Source organism: Myotis nattereri (genome assembly GCF_964212035.1).
Source record: "Myotis nattereri genome assembly, chromosome: 17".
Lineage (NCBI taxonomy): Eukaryota > Metazoa > Chordata > Mammalia > Chiroptera > Vespertilionidae > Myotis > Myotis nattereri.
Genome location: NC_138092.1, coordinates 1097619 through 1120269, shown reverse-complemented (window position 1 = coordinate 1120269; position 22651 = coordinate 1097619). Strand labels below are relative to the sequence as shown.

General features: G+C 65.4%; 1 protein-coding gene across 4 annotated transcripts in view; it reads right to left on the bottom strand.

The window, feature by feature from the left end:
• Nucleotides 1-1365: 1365 nt before the first annotated feature.
• Nucleotides 1366-22651, bottom strand: part of TSNARE1 (t-SNARE domain containing 1) — a 39061-nt gene continuing 17775 nt past the window's right edge. For 3 of the 4 annotated variants that reach the window (XM_081111445.1, XM_081111444.1, XM_081111446.1), the window contains exons 8-12: nt 20116-20274; nt 14036-14108; nt 12907-12989; nt 3666-3772; nt 1366-1478 (exon numbers count right to left, since the gene is read on the bottom strand). In XM_081111445.1, the coding sequence (XP_080967571.1) occupies nt 3677-3772; nt 12907-12989; nt 14036-14108; nt 20116-20274 (411 nt within the window). In that variant the 3' untranslated portion in view covers nt 1366-1478; nt 3666-3676. Of the gene's footprint in view, nt 1479-3665; nt 3773-12906; nt 12990-14035; nt 14109-20115; nt 20275-21813; nt 22352-22651 lie in introns of those variants that run through there. The other variant, XM_081111443.1, reaches the window with a different exon arrangement.

Here is a 22651-nt window from a genome sequence, read left to right as displayed (position 1 = left end):
GGGACCTCCCTCAGTCTGCCTGCCGCCCCTGCCCCACAGCCAGAGGGCTGCCTCCTGCCTCACCCACAAGGCTCCCTGCCCCGCCTGTGAGGGCGTCTCCCCCACGGCCCTTCTCTCCTGCCCCAGCCAGGACCCCTGTATCCTGCCCGGCCCCGCTGGCGTCAGGAGGCAGAGCAGGTGGGGTCTTAGGAGCAGCCTCCAGCCCCGCGAGGCTTCCAGAGCCCGGGCTGCGGGGTCTCCACGGGAGGGGCCGGTCCCCATGGCAGGTCACCACCTCCAGCACACATTTCCCACCCCGTCCCACCTCAGCCAGCACACGCACCCGAGAGCTCTGAGCTCACACACACACTCACACTCACACACACACACACACCACCTCCCTCACACACACACCCGCCACCTCCCTCACACACACACACACACACACTCACACACACACCCGCCACCTCCCTCACACATACACTCACACACACACACACTCACCACCTTACACACTCACACACACCTGCCACCTCCCTCACACACACACACACACACACACACACGCACCCAGAGAGCTCTGAGCTCACACACACACACACCACCTCCCTCCCTCACACACACACACACACACACACACACGCACCCAGAGAGCTCTGAGCTCACACACACACTCACACACACACTCACACACGCACCCAGAGAGCTCTGAGCTCACACACACACACCCACCACCTCCCTCACACACACACACACACACACACACACGCCTCCTCCCTCACACACACACACACACAGCCACCTCCATCACACACACACACACACACCCGCCAACTCCCTCACACACACACACAGCCACCTCCCTCACACACGCACACACACACACACACACACTCACACACACAGCCACCTCCCTCACACTCACACACACACTCACACATACACACTCACACACACACACACAGCCACCTCCCTCACACACACACACACACACTTACACACACACACACACAGCCACCTCCCTCACACACGCACACACACACACAGCCACCTCCCTCACACACACACAGCCACCTCCCTCACACACACACACACACAGCCACCTCCCTCACACACACACACTCACACACACTCACACATACACACACACACACACAGCCACCTCCCTCACACTCACACACACACTCACACACACTCACACATACACACACACACACACAGCCACCTCCCTCACACACACACACACACACACTCACACACACACACACACACAGCCACCTCCCTCACACTCACACACACACACACACACACACAGCCAGGCTCCATCTCATGTGCCCGGAACCAGAAGGAGGCCCCTGGGGCCCCAGGTGGAGACACGCACGTGGCTGAGCGGAGGCGGTTTATTGGGAGGTGCAGGGGGGCGGGCGGCGGTGGGGCAGTGCCCAGTGGGGACGGCGGTGCAACGCTCTCCTGCACGCAGGCCCGGTGACAGCCTCCACCTGCAAACAACGGGCTCGGTCAGCCCCCACCGAGAAAGGTGACCTGGCAGTGACCGCAGGGGCGAGAGGCCAGCGCGGCCGCCGGCCTGGCCCTTCCCACCCGCCAGCCCCACGGGGAGCCCACAGCCTCCCAGAAGCGGGGCCTCAGAGCAGCGCCCGCTCACCTGCGGCAGGGCCGGCCATGAGAGTGGGTGCAAGGCCCTCTCCGCCTGCCGACTGGACACCCCCCCAGCGCCCCCCGTCCACCCCTACCCCTCCCCCCCGCCCCCCCCCACAAGTGTCTGCGGGTGAACCGTCAGCGGGAAGGGCTGAGCCCCGGCAGCCTGGGGCGGCCTCTCCCCGGCAGACACGGCACGTGCACCCGCTTTTCACCCAGCTCTTCCCAGGCGAGAGCCTGAGCCCCCTCGGGCGCCTGTCTCGGCAGAAATCAGAGCCCCATGGTGAACGACAGCCTCTCCCTCCTCAAAGTGCTGCTTATATTTAGCCTCCGTCTGCCTCCGTCAGGCAACTCAGCAGTGAGGGAGGGAGGCAGGCATCGCCCATGTCACCACGGGAAACCGAGTCCCATGGTGGGAGGGGGGCCCAGGGTCCCATTGAGCCCTGGAAAGATGGTGCTGGGGGCTTGGGGCTGGAGGAATTGGGGAACCCCTCCCACAACAGGGCCTGCAGCTGGAGCTATGCCCACCCCAGGTCGCAGGAGCAAGGAGAGGACCCCTCCCCCTCGTCTGTCCAGCAGGAGCCCTGTCTGCCGCGCCCAAGCCCACCTTCCCAGGCCCCCGCCCTCTGTCCTGCCTCCCTGCCAGCCCCTCTGTCCCTGGTCAGCACGTGAGGGCCCCGGCGGCCACATTGCCCAGCATCCCAGGGAACCAAGACCCCTGCATCCCGCTCAGTGGCTCAGCCAGGCTGGGACCCGCCCGCCCTGGAGGTGGAGGCGGGAGGAGTGGTCCAGGGAGCACGCACGCAGCAGGCTGACAGTCACGGGAGCCATCCCCCGCCCCCCCCAGCGCCCGAGCGCAGACAGGCGGGAGCCGGCTCCTTGCTCTCTGGGCGTCCCAGCCCGGCCTCAGGACAGCCCCCAGGTAGCCACTTCTGAATCCCTCGCCCATGGAAACCGTGAGGTCGTAAGTGCCTGGTGTTGCTTTTGGAGCTACGTCTTAAGCTAATTGTTGCCCAGCAACGAGTAACTCAGACACCTGCCCGGCGCTGTCACTCAGGGCGCAGCACCTGCGGTCCCGATCGAGCCCCCCTCCAGCTCCTGCCCAGGGCGCTGAGCTCTGGGCACGCCCCACGCCCCAGCCCGACGGGTCTCCATGAGGCTCCCTGACTGGGCTCCCCACCAGGGGCCTCCTCCCTCCCCAGGGCTCCCAGCACATGCCCACCACACAACCCCCATCCACACAACCCCCATCCACACAACCCCCATCCAAGTGAATGGCCAGTCATGACCTTGGGGAAGTCTGAGTGCGTAACGGGAGCTACAGGTTGGCTGTGAGTCCAGGAAGAGGGCCCCGTCTGCCATGTGCCCTGTGGAGACACCTGGGCCTGACAGAGGAGGATGGATGGATGGATGGATGGGCAAATGGGTAGGTGGGTGATGGATAAATGGATAGATGGATGACGGATAGTTGGGTGGATGATGGATGGATGGATGGATGGATGATGGATGGAAGGATGGATAAATGATGGGTGATAAATGGATGGATGGGAGTATGGATGGATGATAAATGATAAATGGATGGATGATGGACAAATGGATGGATGTATGAATGATGGGTGGATGGATGGATGCTGGATGGGTGGATGGATGATAAATGTATGGATGATGGATGGATGGATGATGGATGACGGATGGATGGATGGATGGATGAATGATGGGTGGATGGATGGATGGATGATAAATGCATGATGGATGATAAATGTATGGATGATGGATGGATGACGGATGGATGGATGGATGGATGGATGGATGATGGATAGTGGATGGATGGATGATAAATGAGTGGGTGATAGAGGGATGAATGGATGATGGTTGGATGATGGATGGATGATGGACAGTGGATGGGTGGATAGATGGGTAACAGATGAAAGGATGGGTGATAGAGGGCTAGATGGGCGGTGGCTGGATGATGGATGGAAAGACGGGTGTGTGGGTGGCAGAGGGATGACGGTTGGGGCTGGGGCACCTACCACAGGTGGCATCACTTGGGGACAGAGGTGGCGATGACGAGGATGACGACCAGCACAGCAGTGACTCCAGCCGACAGGAAGTAGCACTTCATCTTGTGTCTCTGGAGCTGGGAGAAAGAGGTTGCTGTGTCTTGGCCCCCAGCCTCCCATCCGGGGTGGGGGGGCACATGGCTCATGCCTGCTGGGGACGGTGGCGTGCAGAGGGCCGGGCCCAGCTGGGGCAGAGCCGAGGCAGAAGCTGTCCTCGGGAGGGGTCTGCCCTGAGCAGCACCCAAGCTCATCAAGAGTGGCTGTGGGCGGGGCTGGAGCCGGGCCGGGTGGAGCGGCCCGCTCCGAGCAGCCAGGCGGGCGGCTCACACCCCTCTCAGGCTTTGGTGCTTCTGTCAGGGCAGGTGACAGTGGTGCGGGGCTGGTGCTCCTGGAGTAGGTGGGGCTGAACTTGAGTTTGGGGCTTGGTGTCCACAGTGAGCTTTGGGGTGAGGACCAGGTCCTGCTCTCGGGTGGTTCTCAGATGTGGGGCACTGGCTGGATGACCAGCTGCACCAGTTGCCTCGGGTCCTTCCACCTCGGGAGGGCCCCACACACCAACCCAAAGATCAGCTATCATCGCAACGGCCCTGGGCCGAGGGCAGGGCACGCTCAGCGGTCATGTGACCTGCCCCAGCCGGTGTGGGTAGCTCTGAGACACACTGCTGAACAGACAGGCCAGTGTGTGCAGGAGAGGGCACAGGGGGCCAGGATGGGGGGCAGAGGAGGGCGGCCAGAGGGAATCAGCTCCGCCCAGGAGCTCACAGCGGGGAGGGGCGGCAGTCAGGAGTCCACAGCCCTCCTGGCAGGGAGAGGCTCAGGGCCGCTGTGAGCCCGAGGCCTTCAGGACCCAGGACAGCACCCGCCATCCATGTGCGGCCTGTGGGCCTGGATTCTGTCCCTGGGGCCAGTCCACCACTGCGGCCCTGTCAGCAGGGGGCGGCCTTCCCCAACCCTTGACAGCTGCTGGGCTCGGGCTGTTGGATTTGCTCACGGCACCCTCCCCCCGCCCTGGGGGACAGGTCCTGGGGACACCCGTCTGCAGGTGAGAGCTCAGAGCAATGAAGAGACTGGCCCAAGCCCAGTCTGCATGGCTCAGGGGCTGAGCATCACCCTATGAACCAGGAGGTCAGGGTTCGGCTCCCATGGGGCACAGGCCCGGGTTGTGGGCTCCATCCCCAGTGTGGGGTGTGCAGGAGGCAGCCGGTCCATGATTATCTCTCATCCTTGATCTTTCTCTCTCTCCCTCTCCCTTCCTCTGTGAAATCAATAAAAATATATTGAGAGAGAGAGAGACCGGCCTAAGTCCACCAGCTAGCGAGAGAGCAGGACTGGAACCCAGCAGTAAGGCTTGCTCTCATCCCCTCCCCCGTACAGATAGGGTGCCCTGAGGTGTCCGCCCTCCTGCACACCCCGTTCCCTAAACAAAGACAGAGGCAAACCGAGCCCCGAGTAGCCTGCTGCGCCCACAGAAACACAGCAACCGGGTCCCGGGATCGACCTGCACACCGTCCGGCACCGAGGCCTGACCGTGACCCCGGCCGCTGCCCGCCCCCCATCGGCGTGGCCCAGCAGAGCCCAGCTGACGGGACCCACACTGGCCGCGCTCGCCACCTGTCAGGGCCCTGCCCACGCGGCCCTGCCTGACCAGCTCAGCCTCCCTGGGACGGGGTTGGCCTCACGCTGGCAGGGCAGGCTCCTGCTCGGGTGTGACCCACTCAGGCCTGTCGCTCCTGGCCTCCTGTCCCTCCGCCACCCCCACCCCAGGCTGAACGGGGGGAGCCGGGAGCCGCAGGGCCGGCTGGAGTGAGGGTGACCCTATGAGACCTGGGCAGGTCACCCGGAGGGGATGTGGGGGACGGAGGCGGGCCTCCCCAGGACTCCCAGGCTCTGATCAGCTTCCACCCAGCTGGACTCTCCAGCCCACCCCCCGCCCAGCAAACCCACTGGGCCTCTGCAGTGACTTCAAGGGGAAGAGGAGGGCGAGCGATGACAGGCAGGGCCTGGGCTGCCAGATGCTCGGCTGGGACATATGGTGGAGGCGGTGACAGGCCTTTGATGGGGTGCTCGGAGCCCCAGCCCTGCCAGCTCCCTCCTGTCACCAGGCAGCGCCCCTCCCACAGCCTCCCACTCCAGGCCCGGCATCTGCACCCACCCCCACCCCCACCCCCACCAGAGGGGGCTCCCGGGCAGGGGAAGGAGCACCTGCCCCCCCCCACCTCATCTCAGGGCTCAGGGAAGCCCCAGCATCAGGAGGCAGAGGCCACACCTCAGTCCACCAGGAGCCCAATGAGTGGGAGCCCCTTCCCAAGCCAGGGAGCAGGTGGCCGCCCCGGACACAGCCTGCACCAGGGCCGATGGAAACGCACGGACCACACTGGGGACTTTCTGGGAAAGCGTGGGGAGACTCCCTGAGAGCACGGGCGCTTTCCTGTGAACAGCTCTGCGCCCGCAGGGGGCGCCAGGACGGCCATCAGCCATCGAGGTGCTGAGAGCTCACCCCTCACTTTCTGGAGCTCATTTCTGAAGGCAGGAAGCCCGGGACCCAGGCGGGGCCACTGGACGGATAAATGGACAGATGGATGGATGGAAGGATGTTAAGGATGGGAGGATGGGTGGGTCGATGGACGGATGGACGGACGGATGTAAGGATGGATGGATGTAAGGATGGACAGATGAACGGGTGGATGGATGGACAGATGGACAGATATAAGGATGGACGGGTGTAAGGATGGGCAGATGAATGGACGGATATAAGGATGGATGGGTGGATGGACAGATGTAAGGATGGACAGATGGATGGATGGACGCACCCATGTCCACATCAAGCCCTCGCCCCTGGGCTGGCGGGTGGGGACAGAGCTGCGGGAACAGCACAGCGCTGACTCGCGAGACAGGCGTCAGGGTTGGCTGTTTCTCCCAGATTCCCGGGGAGTCCCGACCCGCAGGGCCCGGACGGGACTTCCTTATTGAGGGGCCTTCACAGAGGGGATCCCGCCATAGCGGGTCCCTAGGGTGGGCCCGGACCCCATCTGCCTGGCGTCTTTAGGAGAGGGGGACGCTTGGGCACAGGGACACAGGGAGAGTGGACGTGGGGACCAAGGTCAGGGCCTGGACCAGGAGCCGCGGGGGCCAACCCTGTGGCCGCCTGATCCCGGACTCCCGGCCCCGGATCCGTGAGGCCACCGATGCCCCCGTCCCAGCCACCCCGTCTGTGGGGAGGGGGGCAGAGCGGGCCGAGGCCAGTGGGGCGGGGGGTCGTCAGCCCTACCCCACCCCCAGGAAGGGCGCTCCGCCTGCCCCTCGCTCCCATACCCTGGGTGCCCCAGCATCTGCTGTGACTGATTGTCTGAAATGACAGCCCCTCACGCAGGAGGCTGGTGGGGAGCCAATTAACCCAAATTACGCTCCCAATTGGGGCCCAATTAGTGTCATCGTGCCGGTCGGAGCCTCCCGTGCAGTCGCTGTCAAGCTGATCCACCGGCTGGGAAAGAGCTCCACCTTCTGAGCCCCAGACCCACTGCTTCCTGCCGCCCCAGGAGGCCCTACGAGGCCCCAGGAGGCCCGAGGAGGCCCCACTAGGCCCGAGGAGGCCCCACGAGGCCCCAGGAGGTCCCAGGAGGCCTCAGTTGGTCCCACGATGCCCCAGGAGGCCCCACGAGGCCCCAGGAGGCCCCAGTTGGTCCCACGAGGCCCCAGGAGGCCCAGGAGGCCCCAGGAGGCTGCCTAGCCTCCCAGCTCTGTGGGGCCCCTGCATGAGCTCCTCCCTCAGCCTGGGCACTTTCACTTAGAGAACTCTCCCTCATTCTCCAAAACCAAATCCAGCGGCACCACCTCCAGGATGCCCTCCCTGATGCTCCCCCTGCACTGGGCTCCCACAGCCCCCTGCTTCCCTCGGTGCAAAGCCCGCCCATCGCCCACTCTGCTCCTGCCCCTCTCCCACTAGGCTCTTGAAGACGGGGCGACGTTCGGCCGAGTGCCACCCTGAACTTGGCGAGGCTCGATGGAAACAGGATGACCAACAGCGGGGTCCAGGGAAGGCCCGGGCACACGCCGCCCTCAGGCCTCATGGGCTCCGTGTCCACGGTGAGGAAGGGCGGACACTGGGCTGTCAGTCCAAGGCCCCCACGCAGGTGCCCCTCCGCCTGGTGCCCTTCCACTGAGACCAGCGCGCAGGGTGTCCTCCGGGGACAGCCAGTGGACGGGAGGGTGGGTGGGCGGGCAGGGGGCGACCCAGGCCTGGGAGAAGCTCGGCCCGCTCTGCACAGTGCCAGGCAGAGGCACAAGGGAGTCGCTCTGCCCTGAGCCCTGAGCTGCTTTCCTCCGGGACAAGGCTGTTCTCCCAGGAACTCCCTTCCCTCAGGGACAGCCTGGGGCGCGCGGAGGGGGCACCTCCCTGTCACCGCACAGACACAGAGCTGCCTCCAGCCACAGGCACCGCTTCCAGCAGCCTCCTGGGCCCCGGCCACCAGGACCAGCAGCGGCGCAGGCCCCGCCAGTGGGACGCACCTTCTCACCAAGGGTGAAGCAGAGACCAAGGGGCCCTGGGCTGTGTCCTGTGGCAGAGCTCCCTGGGGAGGCTCAGGGAGGAGGGGCAGGGAGGAGGGAGGGGAGGGGGGACAGGGAGCTCCCCTCCCACCGTCTGTAGGGCCCTGCGGGCACCCAGGCCCTGCTCCCTGAGGTCCCCGAGGTCCCGGCAGTTCAGAGAAGGCAGTGACTCCCCAGGGCTCCCGGAGGGGCTGGGTGGGCACGTGGGCACTGGGTGTCGTCCCTCTGACCCACGGGGACCCTCGTCCCTGCGGAACCTCCGCCCCTACCGTGTCCTCAGAAGCTGCTTCTCATGCAAATGTCTTCAGAATCCGTGACATTTCAGGAACGTCTCTTTGTATATATTTAGACTCCGTTTCAAAGAATTATTCAAAATCAGCGCGTTTGGGTAGATGGGTGTGGAATGGATTGTTTCTAAGTGCTCGCATCAAAAACACCCCGTGTTCCGAGCGGGTGACACATGCTGGCGTTACCGCATCGGCACGTTCCGCTGCGGGGAAGCTGCAGAGCTCTGCGCTGACCCGCACGCACTCCTCCTGAGGACGGGCACGGGCGCAGAGAGCTCTCCGCCGCCTCTGGGGCGGGCCGTGGGGTCCCTGCCACCTCGAGGCCTGTCCCCCAGGCGCTGCCAGAGGCCCACACGTGCTGGCACTGGCTGGGTGGGCCACCCGAGGGGAGGGCACCCTCCGTGGCCAGGACGGGGGCTTGTCTGCGGCAGGCGGAGCCGAGGGGAGAACAGCGCTGCTGTGGGTGACAGGTTGTCATCAGAGGGAAGCTGAGAGGAGGCCTAGGCGAGGGGCAGACAAGACACTCCAAGGCGGTGGCCTGAGCGCTCCCTTTGCAGCAGTCACACCTGTCCCGCCGCCGGCCGCTGCAGTTGTGGGCCCAGCGGCCGTTTATAGACAAACGTCTACACTGAGGAGGGAGCCTTTAAAAAGACTGGGGGCTATTGCTGGAGCAATAACTGGGAAGCTATTGCTGGAGCAAGTTGTTGTCCAAGTGCATTTATTTTTTTAAAGAATTTTTAAAAATATATTTGTATTGATTTCAGAGAGAAAGGGAGGGGGGAGAGATAGAAAGATCAAAGATGAGAGAGAATCATGGGTCGGCTGCCTCCTGCACACCCCACACTGGGGATCCAGCCCACAACCTGGGCCTGGGCCCTGACCAGGAATAGGACTGTGACCTCCTGGGTCATAGGTCAATGCTCAACCACTGAGCCGTGCCGGCCGGGCTGTCTAAGTGTATTTAGCACGTCGCCACAGACGGAAATAAGCCGGGTGATGCTGTGTTCACGGACGAAAGGACCCGGATCGAGAGGTGTCAGCCCTCAGCAAACTGACCCCGAATCCAGGCAACTGCAACAGACACGCTCCCAGGGCAGCTCCCAAATACACGCGGGAGGGGACAGAGGGAGGGAGGGACCAGGCGCCCCCAAAGAGTAGGGTGACAGTCCGCCTCCCAGATGGTGTCACTAGCGCAGCTGGGGTGACAGACAGTGAAGAGTCATGTGGTGAGGGGCAGGGACCCGACCACGCGTGGGGGAGCCGACTGTGGCAGAGCCGCCGGCAGCAGGCGGGAGGGGCTGCACGGACTGCCCCTCGGACGATGGGAAGGGGGGGACTGAATCCTCCGAGGAGAACCAGGCTCGGTGGGTGCATCTCCTGTGCCACCACGCAGGCCCTGGAGCCCACGGCGAGGCCCCCCCAGGCGGAGGCCCCAGTTCCTAATGAGCCCTCCTGGTGGCCCCGCAGCAGCAGCTGACACCCTCCCCCCCCCCCCCCGCACTCCCACGCCCACCCCCGGGTGGAGACGACGGAGTTGGCCTGGCCAGGAACTCGCACGGGTGTGAGGCGGCAGGGTCTCCGCCTCCGCCACCTGCACAGGGGACCCGCACAGAGACCATCCCCAGCGACTGTCCCTCCCGGGCCCTCACAGCCGGCCAGGTGGCACGGCTCCAGGCCTGGGGTCTGTGTCCGGCAGAGGAGGGCACAGGGGACCCTGAAGGATGCTGGGTGCCTGCCCCCGCCTGCAGAGCAGCAGCTGTGGCGCTGTCTGTGGTGCTGACGCTCAGGCCTGGAGCCGTCCACGGACCAGGAGCCCATGTCAAGGATGGTCATGCTGAGGCCCAGGGTCACACAGAAGGTGAGTGACAGGTCAAGCCCAAGTCGCCTGGAATGAGACCAGACGTCCCACCCTGGCCTGGGGTCAGGCCTCTGTTCTCAAATGCCGAGCCCGTTACAGGGACCTTCCTGGGAGTTGGCCATTCCCTGCGGCCAGGGCCCCAAAAGAGAAGCCAGGGCCCCCAGAACCACCATCAGGAAAGGACAAGGAGGCCCTGACTGGTTTTGCTCAGTGGATAGAGCGTCGGCCTGCGGACTCAAGGGTCCCAGGTTCGATTCCGGTCAGGGGCATGTACCTTGGTTGCGGGCACATCCCCAGTGGGGAGCGTGCAGGAGGCAGCTGATCGATGTTTCTCTCTCATCGATGTTTCTAACTCTCTATCCCTCTCCTTTCCTCTCTAAAAAATCAATAAAATATATTTAAAAAAAAAAAAAGGACAAGGAGGAGGTCACAGTTCAATTCCCAGGCAAGGGCACAGGCCTGGCTGCGGGCTCCTCGATCCCCCATGAGGGCCATGCAGGAGGCAGCTGATCAACGATTCTCTCTCATCATTGATGTTTCTGTCTCCCTCTCCCTTCCTCCCTGAAATCAACAAGATAAACAAACATACAGACATGGAAGGACAAGGAGGCTGAGGGGGTCTCCTGCTCACGCCTCCCTCCACAGCTCAAGGAGCGTACCTGCCCATCCCCGCAGCGCTGCCTCCGCCCTGCCTGCTGCAGCCTCGTTTAGGCCCGAGAAGGCCCAGCCCAGAAGCCAGGCTGTGGCTCATTAGAGGAGCAGCTCCATCCCATGGGCCTCCTCCACCGCCCCCCCTCCCCCGCCCCCCGCCCCCTCTATCTGCAGAGCACGCACTTTAGAGTTTGATGTCTGGGCAGTGCGTTTGGTTTAATTCTGTTGTTTCTCTTTTCTGCTGTCAAGAGGTAAACAGACACGGAGACGGATTAATAACTCGTGGGCAGCGGGGGGGGGGGGGGGGGGGGGGGTAGGGGAGGGGAGCGGGAGCAGGAGCAGCCGGCTCTGGGCACCAGGGTGTCCATCCCCGCGGTGCCCCCACTGGCTGTGACCCAGCTCCATCGTGCTGCTGGGGGTGGCGCTCTCCTCTGAGCCTGCGGACCGCGCAGGGGTGTGGGGAAAGCCATCAGAGCTAAGCCACATGCTCAGGGCCGCCCCGAGTCGCTGAGAGTTGGGGCCAGGTCCCAGGCGGAACACAGGGCCAGCTCCTCTGTGAAGCACAGCGGTGGCCGCCCCGCCCAGCCAGCTTCCCAGGGGCTCCTGCTCCGAATGAGGGCAAGAGGCTGGGCCCACGGGACTCAGAACACTGTTCCTCTGAACTTGAAGGAAAATAGTCTCATTTGCATGCAATTTGCATACAGCTGCTGAAAATGAGCCCACATTCCCCACCACTTTAACACCACATTGTTTCTGCCTTGAAAGGGACCTTCCCACGCACACGCCAGTCCCCCAGCCACCCGCCAAGGTGGTGTCCCCTCCTCACCTCTCGCTGGAGCAGCCGGGGGAGGGGGGGGTCACCAGGCAAAGCTGGGGCAGGGGGGAGGGTGCTGGCAGAGCACTGTGCCTGGGGGGCCAGTCCTGCTGCAAAGGGTCCTGCCAGCCTCTCAGGCCAGTTCCCACCTCCCTGCCCTCGAACCAGACACCCTGGCCAGGCCCACAGGCGGGGTCAATCCCAGCCCTGGTCTATAAAACAGGAATGATGCCTGGCGGCGGCGGGGCTCAGTGGGTGAGCATCGACCTAGGAACCAGGAGGTCACAGTTTGATTCCCGGTCAGGGCACAGGCCCGGGTTGTGGGCTCGATCCCCAGTGTGGGGCGTGCAGGAGGCAGCTGATCCATGAGTCTCTCATCATCGATGTTTCTATCTCTCCCTCTCCCTTCCTCTCTGAAACCAATAGAAATATATTAATAATAACAAATACATACATAAAACCGGGGTGCCTCAGCAACCCCAAACCACACACCGCCCCCAGCCCAGCGGCGCCCGCCCAGCACCGGGTGAGCACGAGTGTGAAGGCGCACAGGGTGGGTGCTGGGCACTGTGAGAAGTCAGCGCCCGGGCAGCATGGACAGCAGGTGTGGCACCCATGCCCCCTCCCCGTCACGGCGCCATCCAGCAGGCTCAAAGGAGGGGCCACCCCCTCATCCACCCATCCACCCCCTCATCCACCCATCCACCCGCTCATCCACCCATCCACCCCCCCTCATCCACCCATCCACCCCCCCTCATCCACCCATCCACCCCCTCATCCACACATCCACCTATCCATCCATCCATCCATCCATCCATCCCCCAGCCCCCCAGCCCCCCAGCCCCCAGCCAACAGGGCCCTTCACCCTCCACGGGTGACACCACAGGAGGCAGGGTGACCACCCTAGAGGCGCAGACCCGCCACCCGCCCCTCTCCCCGCCCTCATGCCAGTCCTGGGCTCAGAAATGCCCCATGGGCGTGGCCCTCTCCGGGAAGGTCAGGCCTGAGCCTGGGATGGGACAGGGGCCGAGGCCGTGGGCTGTCCCTCTGACTTACGTGGTGCCGGCTGGCTTCAGCCAGGAGCTGGCTGGCGGCCTCCGTGTGCGAGGATGCCACCTCCAGGCTGGCTTCAATACTGTCTGCAAATCAGACAACAGGAGCAGTTATTCCTGGAGACTGAGGGGCGGGAACCAAGGGGCGGCACCTCCCCTTCCTGGTCCCTGAGGTCCAGGTGAGGAGTCTGGCCTCCGAGAGGCAGTGGCTGCAGCTGGGCGCCGGGCCTGGCCTGGCATAGCACTGCCCGGCCCAAACCATCAGGACAGCGGCCTGCAGTCATCTCTGCCACCAGCCCGTCGGCCTCAGGGGGATGTCCTGTCCCATCCCTCTCGCTCCCGGTCACTCAACAAACCAGTGACAGCACTGCCAGGCCACTCCCAGCCTGAGGCCAGAGGAGCAAGTGTCTGTCGGGAGGATGGTGACAGGCGGGTTGGAGGCAGAGGGCGCCCTGAGGGGGGACAGGCCCAGGGCAGGTGACGCCCTCACCACTTACTCCTCCCGGGGCGCACACGGCACCAGGAGGTCGCAGGGCTCCCGAGTCTCGGACGTGAACAGAGCTGCAGGCCGGAGAGGGGAGCCTGCTGGAGGCAGGGCTCAGGCACGGCGTGGGCTCCCAGGGGGGCCTCGCTCAGCCAAGGAGCGGGTGCAGGGGGCCTGGGCCTGGCCGGGTGCTGACCGTGTTGGCTCTGGGCACCTGGGCCCAGGGGAGCAGCAGGGAGCCCCCCTGAGCACCAGGGTCAGGGGACCACTCAGTGGGCGGGACCACTCAGTGTGGGGGCCGGCCCAGGGGGGCCAGAGGCCCTCGCAGGAGGGAACTGGAAACAGCAGGACACAGCCCCTCCCGCGGTGCTGCCCCCACACGCACCGCTCCTGGAGGAGAGGCCACAGGATCCACCAGCAGCACAATCAGGACCTCAGGTGCCCCCGACCCGCCCCAGCACTCGGCTCCTGTCCTCCCTCATGCAGCCCTGGGGGGAAGGAATCCCGGGGGCACGGAGGCCAGGACCGTCCTAGGGGAGGAGACGCTCAGACCCCAGAGCCCGCCCTGGCCTGGCTCCTCCCGGGGCAGCTGGATGGGAGCAGTGGCTGGCGGGCGGGCGGGCGGGGCGGGGCGGGGCGGGGCACCCACCGACGGCCTCTCCTTGCTCCGACACCATGGCCGCCAAGTCCTTGAGGATCTGGGTCACATCCAGCAGGTCGCTCTGTGGAGACAAGACGGTGCCATGAGCTGTCCGGGCTGCAGGCCGAGGCCCAGGCCTGGCATCCGAGTGCTGAGCGAGAGCCGCAGCCAACAAGCCCGCCTGGTGCCGGGTCAGCCCCCAAGTCAGAGGCAGGGCTGGGATCTGAACGCTGACTCCGAGGCCAACCCCAAACTCTCTGAGTGCCGCCGGCCATGACTCCGCACGGTCCAGAGCACAGCGCTGGCCCCCGGAGGGCTGAGTCTCGGGCAGGACGGGGTCACCAGCTCTGCCCCGCAGCCCTCACCAGAGGGACGAGCTGTCTGCTCTCAGTCCGGCAGGCACTTCACACCCCACCCCGCAACGGGCTCCGCTCTGTGTGTCGGCACTGCATAGGCCACACACAGGCGCTGCCCAGTGAATCCTGAAGGTGGGTGGGTGGTGGGTGGACGGATGGACGGATGGATGGATGGACGGTGGGTGGATGGATGGGTGGATAATGGATTATGGGTGGGTGGATGGATAGATGGATGGATAGTGGGTGGATGGATGGATGGGTGGATGGTAGATGGATGGATGGATGGATGGATGGATGGTGGGTGGATGGATGAGTGGATAATGGATTGTGGGTGGGTAGATGGATAGATGGATGGATAGTGGGTGGATGGATGGGTGGGTGGATGGGTGGATGGATGGGTGGTGGGTGGATGGATGGTGGGTAGATGGATGGGTGGATGGATGGGTGGTGAGTGGATGGATGGTGGGTAGATGGATGGTGGGTGGATGGTTGGGTGGGTGGGTGGATGGTGGGTGGATGGTGGGTGGATGGGTGGGTGGGTGGATGGTGGGTGGATGGATGGTGGGTAGATGGATGGGTGGGTGGATGGTTGGGTGGGTGGGTGTATGGTGGGTGTATAGTGGGTGTATGGTTGGGTGGGTGGGTTGATGGGGGTGGGGGTGGGTGGATGGATGGTAGCCCCACTGCGATGAAGCTGGTGTGCAGGGTGAGGAGCAGAAACTTGGACTCTGAGGACCTGGGCATCCCCTGCCCCACACATCACGCTGCCTCTGGCATCTCCCATGACACCGACTCCAACCTAACTCCATTCGCCCAGCAGAGCAGCCAGGATGCTGGTGAGCCAAGCCCACAGACTCCCCTCTGTAAGCCCCGCCCTGCCCGCGACCTCCGCTCATTAGCTCATTCTGAGAAGGATCGATGGATCGATCACCACAGGGTGACCTCGCCCTGAAGACTGAGTCCTCCCTGGAGTTCTGGGAAGCGCGTGCTCAGCACGGCTCAAACCCCACACACCACTGACCGTCACCGGGTTCCTGGCTTAGCTCTGTGGGATCGGCGCCAGCAGGGAAGGTGGTGGCGAGCACAGGGCCTGTGGGTGCGGCTCCGGGGTCTGTGCAGCCGGGTGGGTGCGGGTGCCCGAGCCTGGGCCTTTCCTGGTGCCCCGCGGGCGGGGGAGGCCCCGCTGAGGCGCCACCCTCAGGTCACGACAAGGGCTGCAGGCCGGCCAGGCCGCAGACAGACTGACCCACCTCCACAGTCCAGGTTCCTGCCCACCCGCCCGCCCGAGGTGCACTGACCAACCACACGCCAGCTCAACCTGGGCCAGGGCACATGCGGCCTCCGTGGACAGACCTCTCCTTCGAGGCTGGCCGGGGGGAGGTGCCCGACGAGGAGCGCAGTGGGCGCGTCTGGGCACAGGCACTGGCGGGACAAGTGACCTGCCAGTCACTACAGGGCACCCGACCCTGGGCAGCCTCAGCTCTGACGGAGGATGCCCGGGGCAGGTGGGGCCCGGCGCCCAGACTGCCTGGAGGACAACCCAGAGGTCTGGATCCTGGGAGCCAGGGCGGGAACCCCGCTCCCGCAGTCCTGTCCTCAGTGCTGGGTGTGGGCTCGAGGCTGGCTGCTCGGCGGCCGAGACACCCCTGGAGCTGCCAGACGGAGTCCTCTGGGGGCGTCAAGCAGCCCTAACCGTGGTGCACAGGTGCCAGGGACGGGGCCGTGTGCCAGGCGTGGGCACCAGAACGCGCAGGACAGCGAGCGTGGGGGTGAGACTGAGAAACACCTTCGCTAGTAAACGTTTACGTTGTGCCCCCACTTTCCCGACTGCTGCGGAAACGGGGGCTCCCGGCGGCTCGCGGAGCCTCCTCGCTCTCCAGCCGCTGGCTCCGAGAGCTGCACGGGCACAAGAAACCTCGGGCACGCACTCCGCAAACACCACTGCGCCTTCCCGTCACAGTCTCCTCTTACAAGGAGGGTCTTGGCAACCCTCCACCTACAAAGACATCGGTTCCGGCTAATGGAACAGCAAACTCTGGGTTGATTTATTCGGTGTTTATAGCTCGGTATCAGCCCGATTTCAGCCAGAGCAACTACCCTGCACTGGGCTCCAGCACCAACTATGGGAGGGCTGGGCCGGCCCTGCTCAGCCTGGAGCTGCTTCCCGGCCCCTCCTCACCCGGCCTCCTCCCTCCTAAGCTGCCAGGTAGCCATGGCAACCGAGCAGCTGGGGCTCTGAGCTGGCACCTGCTCCAAGGGGAGCAGGGAGCCCAGTGCTCACAGGTGAGCAGGTGAGCGGGGCTGGCAGACCCAGCTGGGAGTGGGCCATGACGGGCTCCAGGTCTGCGGGCCAGACCAGCGCCTGGCCAGCCGCCGCGTTGGCAATGGTGGGCATGCGCCCTCTCCTCTGACCTCTCCTGCCCGGAGGCGGGCCCGGCCCTGCCCGCAGACAGGAGGAGCCAGCCCAACGGAGGCGCTGCCCCACCTGGTGACTGCAGTGACCTCCCCGTCCTTCTCCTCCGGGAAGGGGGCCAGCGCAGGGGCAGGCGTCAGAGCCGGAGGACAGCCCGCTCCGGTCAGGCCGGGCGCGAGGCCCCGCGAGGCCCCCACCTGCCTGGCCAGGCCCCGTGACAGGGCTCCTCCCAGTCAGTGACACGGAACATGGGTCTCACTCCCACGGGGCTGGTGGGGGCTGATGAGAAGGTGCGTGTGAGCCAGGTCAGCAGAGCCTCTCCCCACAGCCTTGCAAGGAGTCTCACCCGAACTCACCCACCCGACCCCACCCCCACCATAGTCCACCCCACCCCCCCATCACCCACCCCACCCCCACCATCACCCATCCCACCCCCACCCCTACCATCACTCACCCCACTTCCACCATCACCCACCCCACCCCCACCCCTACCATCACCCACCCCACTTCCACCATCACCCATCCCACCCCCACCCCTACCATCACTCACCCCACTTCCACCATCACCCACCCCACCCCCACCCCTACCATCACCCACCCCACTTCCACCATCACCCATCCCACCCCCACCCCTACCATCACTCACCCCACTTCCACCATCACCCACCCCACCCCCACCCCTACCATCACCCACCCCACTTCCACCATCACCCATCCCACCCCCACCCCTACCATCACTCACCCCACTTCCACCATCACCCATCCCACCCCCACCCCTACCATCACTCACCCCACTTCCACCATCACCCACCCCACCCCCACCCCTACCATCACCCACCCCACTTCCACCATCACCCACCCCACCCCCACCCCTACCATCACCCACCCCACTTCCACCATCACCCATCCCACCCCCACCCCTACCATCACCCACCCCACCACCACCCCCCCATCACCCACCCCACCCCCACCATCACCCACCCCACCCCCACCCCTACCATCACCCACCCCACTTCCACCATCACCCACCCCACCCCCACCCCTACCATCACCCACCCCACTTCCACCATCACCCATCCCACCCCCACCCCTACCATCACCCACCCCACCACCACCCCTACCATCACCCACCCCACTTCCACCATCACCCACCCCACTCCCACCCCTACCATCACCCACTCCACTCCCACCCCTACCATCACCCACCCCACTTCTACCCCTACCATCACCCACCCCACTTCTACCCCTACCATCACCCACCCCACCCCCACCATCACCCACCCCACCCCCACCCCTACCATCACCCACCCCACCCCCACCATCACCCACCCTACCCTCACCCCACCACCCTTCCACCCACCTATCCTCCACCCACCCATCATCCTCCATCATCCACTGACCCCCATCCATCTACCCACCCCATCACTCTCCATCACCCCCAACCACATCATCCCCCACCCACCCTTTGTTCAAGAAGCAGTCACTGAGCCCAAACAGGGTCCTTGGCCTCTAGCCTGGGGACACAGCAGTGACAGGACAAACCCTGCCTCCGGGGGCTCCCACTCTGGTGGACAGAGATACCACGAGATCATCAGCTAAACCGTCCGTCAGTCTGGCGCGGGGACCCCAGGCCCCGCTCCGGCCGGCCGCCTGCTCAGCCGCAAGCAGAGGGCGTGGGACGGAGGGGTGTGGCCGCAGGACAGGCAGTGGGAACTCCGCCTTCAGGCCAGACCCTGGGCAGGGAGGGCCGGGCAGGAAAGGCCTGGCCTCTGGCACGGCTGTAGTGAATGGACGGGGCACCGAGCAGAGCAGACAGGCCTGGGGACAGACCTGCACAACCTGGTCGCACGCCGGCCCACGGGGTTGGGGGGGAGTAGGCAGCCCCTGGACACGACTTAATTGGGGGCCCAGACACCGCCTCGTGCCACAGCGACCCTGCGCCCTCCACCCCCGCAGCTGGTGCCTCTGCGCAAACCAATGAGAGCTGCAGCCCCTCACTGCGGGCCTCCCTGTCTCCCCACCCCTCCTGGCAGGGCTCTGGCGATGCTGCTAGTGGGGGGCACCCCCAGCGGCACCGACACCCCGACCCTCGGGGCCTGGCCCGCCTGGGGCCAGTGTGGGGGGTACCCTCGGCCTCGGATGAGGGGCAGGGAGAGAGCACCAGGGACAGGCGGTGCCCCAGCCACCCCCCGACTGCAGGGCCCCCCAGACCCAGGCAGGCACAGGCCTCGGCCCCGCTGGGCAGGCCCTCCTGACCCACCCACCCGGGAGGGGCCAGGCAACTCCGGGCAAATGCCAGGGCTGCCATCGTGCGCAGTCGGGGTGATGGCAGGAGCCCATCAGGTGGCCTCGCCATCAGGAAGCTGGTAATGGCTTGAGCGCCTCTGGAATGTGTGTGCCCGGGGCGCGGCCACAGGGACTGAGCTGACCCCCAGGGCAGGCCCCGGCTCTGCCACGGCTGCCGACTGGGAGCCCAGGGCGGCAGGCCAGACACAGAGCGAGTCCTAGGGGATCCCTGGACCCCATCTGTCCACCCGCAACCCGGGGGCCAGGACGGGCGTCCGCGCAGCTCAGCGGGGAGTGGCCTCAGTCCGCTGGCCACAGGGTGTGTCACCAGACACACTGAGTCTCCAGCACAGGGGATCCAAGGCCCAGCGTACACGCACACCACACAGGCGCACACCCCACCACACGGCGCACACCACACACACAGCGCACACCACACGGCACACACACACACAGGCGCACACCCCACCACACGGCGCACACCACACACACACACACACGGCGCACACCACACACACACACAGCGCACACCCCACCACACACACACACACACAGCACACACCCCACCACACACACACACACACACACAGGCGCACACCCCACCACACACACAGCACACACCCCACCACACGGCGCACACCGCACACACACACACACGGCGCACACCACACACACACACAGCGCACACCCCACCACACACACACACACAGCACACACCCCACCACACACACACACACACACACAGGCGCACACCCCACCACACACACAGCACACACCCCACCACACGGCGCACACCACACACACACACACACACGGCGCACACCACACACACACACAGGCGCACACCCCACCACACACACACACACAGGCGCACACCCCACCACACGGCGCACACCACACACACAGCGCACACCACACGGCACACACACACACAGGCGCACACCCCACCACACACACACACACACACACACACGGCGCACACCCCGCCACACACACACACACACACAGCACACACCCCGCCACACGGGCCTCACCTCGAGCCGCAGGACGGCCTCCTCGCGCAGCCGCATGGCCTCCAGGTCCTGCTCCGTGAGCTCCGGAAGCAGCATCGGTGCCGGGCCCTGTCGCTCGCTGTCGCCCCCGTTGAAGCTCCCCTCCTGCTCAGCCAGCGCGGCCGGAGGGGCCCGGGGACCCTGTGATGATGACAGACTGTTACCAGGCCCAGGCTCCTCCGTGAGGCCAAGCCTTGGCTCACCCACCAGGGGCCTCTGGGAGCCTGTGCTCCCACCCCATCCCCCACCCCCTATCCCCCACACCCAGCCCCCACCCCCTACCCCCCACCCCCATCCCCCACCCCTCATCCCCTACCCCACCCCCTATCTCCCACCCCACCCCCACCCGGGCGGGGCAGTGGGCCTGGGCCTCCACCCTGTGCTGGGGGTTCATTCCCGCAGAGCCACTGGGCATGGGGCTGCTGTGAGTGGGGGGCAGGGGGCAGAAACAGCAGACACGGGCCCCGCCTGCAGCCGTGCCGGCACCTCTGGCCACCCCAAACCTGGCTGCAGGGGGCACATGGCAGTACCACCCCGGCCTCAGCCAGGGCCACGCAGAGGCCTCCCAGAGCCGCCCATGGCCCTGCCTCCTGGCGAGGACTCCAGGGGGTCAGGGGACCACTCAGCAGGGGGCCTGCAGGTCATGAGCAGGGTCCCGTGGGCGGCAGCTACGGCCATGCTGGTCCCCACCCCCAGCCCGCCCAGGAACATGGTCCAGTCTCAAGTTCTTCCCGCACATTCGGGACGGGAAGGCTGCCTGGCCGGGCCGGGGGACAGCGCCATGGACGGCGAGAGCCCAGCGCCCAGACATGCTTGCTGGGCACAGAAACCAGGAAGTCCACACAAGAGCTGCAGCACCGAAGTGACAAAGCCTGCAGGGGGGTGGGGGGAGGGGAACAGCCCCGGGCCCTGGGCCAGGAGGGCAGGTGTGAAGGCAGCCTTCTCCCTCACGGCTCCTGCTCCGGCCGGCAGGTGGCTGCACCACTCTCAGGCACAGGGGCCGGCCCGCAGGTGGCTGCACCACTCTCAGGCACAGGGGCCGGCTGGCGGGCAGGTGGCTGCACCACTCTCAGGCACAGGGGCCGGCTGGTGGGCAGGTGGCTGCACCACTCTCAGGCACAGGGGCCGGCTGGCGGGCAGGTGGCTGCACCACTCTCAGGCACAGGGGCCGGCTGGTGGGCAGGTGGCTGCACCACTCTCAGGCACAGGGGCCGGCTGGTGGGCAGCTGGCTGCACCACTCTCAGGCACAGGGGGCTGGCGGGCAGGTGGCTGCACCACTCTCAGGCACAGGGGGCTGGCGGGCAGGTGGGGCGGCACCACTCTCAGGCACAGGGGCCGGCTGGCGGGCAGGTGGCTGCACCACTCTCAGGCACAGGGGGCTGGCGGGCAGGTGGGGCGGCACCACTCTCAGGCACAGGGGCCGGCCGGCGGGCAGGTGGGGCGGCGGGGTCCGCTAACCCCCCTCCCGAGGCCGTTAGACAATAAGCTCCGGGCAGGTGGGGTGAAGCGAAAGCTGTAAGGCATCTGCTGACAAGCCTCCTGGCCAAAGCAGCACTGACCACTGCCCTCCGGGAGGGGCTGCCCACAGGCCTGCCCAGGCCTCCCTCCCTCCGGCTCGGCCCCTCGGGAAGCTGCAGCCTCTGGCCCCCCGGGAGGACCGGGCAGGGCCCCATCCTCACCTGCAGAGACAGGAGCCCTCGCCCGGGGCAAGGTCGCCAGCTACTGTGCAGACGTGTGGGCTGGGGACCCTCGTACTGGCCCATCCACAGGTACCGCTGCCCTCCCCGCAGCTCAGGACAAGAAACAGGCCCGGGAGACGGCTCAGGACAGGAGATGGGCTGGGGGGAGGGCTCAGGACAGGAGACGGCCAGGGGGGAGGGCTTAGCGAGACCCCGCAGCCCTTCCCTTTCCTGAAGAGACCAGAAAGCGCCCTTATTCTCCTCACAAAGGCCCAATTTGGGTCTCAGCTCCAGCGGATCGGGAGCTGCTGCCTCTGCCCAGGGCAGGCGGAGGGCCCCTGTGATGCGTTTCCATTTCCAGGCGTCAACAAAGGCGGCTTTCTCCTCCCTCCAGGGCCAAGGGTGCGGGTCCCCTTTTGACGCAGGAGCACAGCCCGTTGGACGGCGGGACGGCTGGAGGGTCCTTTCCCGTGAGAAAGACGAAACCCTCGGGGTCATTCCAGGCGGCCAGAGGACACCCCCCCCCAGGGTCAGGGAGGAGCACAGGCCTCGGGGCTCTGGGAAGGTCACCCCTCCAGTGCTCCTGCCTGGACCACCAGCCGGGACAGGGCCCACGGAGGGCGTACCAGCGTGGGGCAGGGTGGTCACCTCGCTGTGCCAGCTCACGTGATTCCTGAAAATCATCTCATCTTTCCTCATTTCTCAGAAGCACCACTGACTATTCTCTTCTTTAAAAAGAATTTTACTGAAACGTAACTGGGTGTCATGTTGCCGAGCGCGACACGGCTTCCGTCGGGGAGCACTGGGGCGGAGCTGCCGTCACGGTAAGACACGGTGC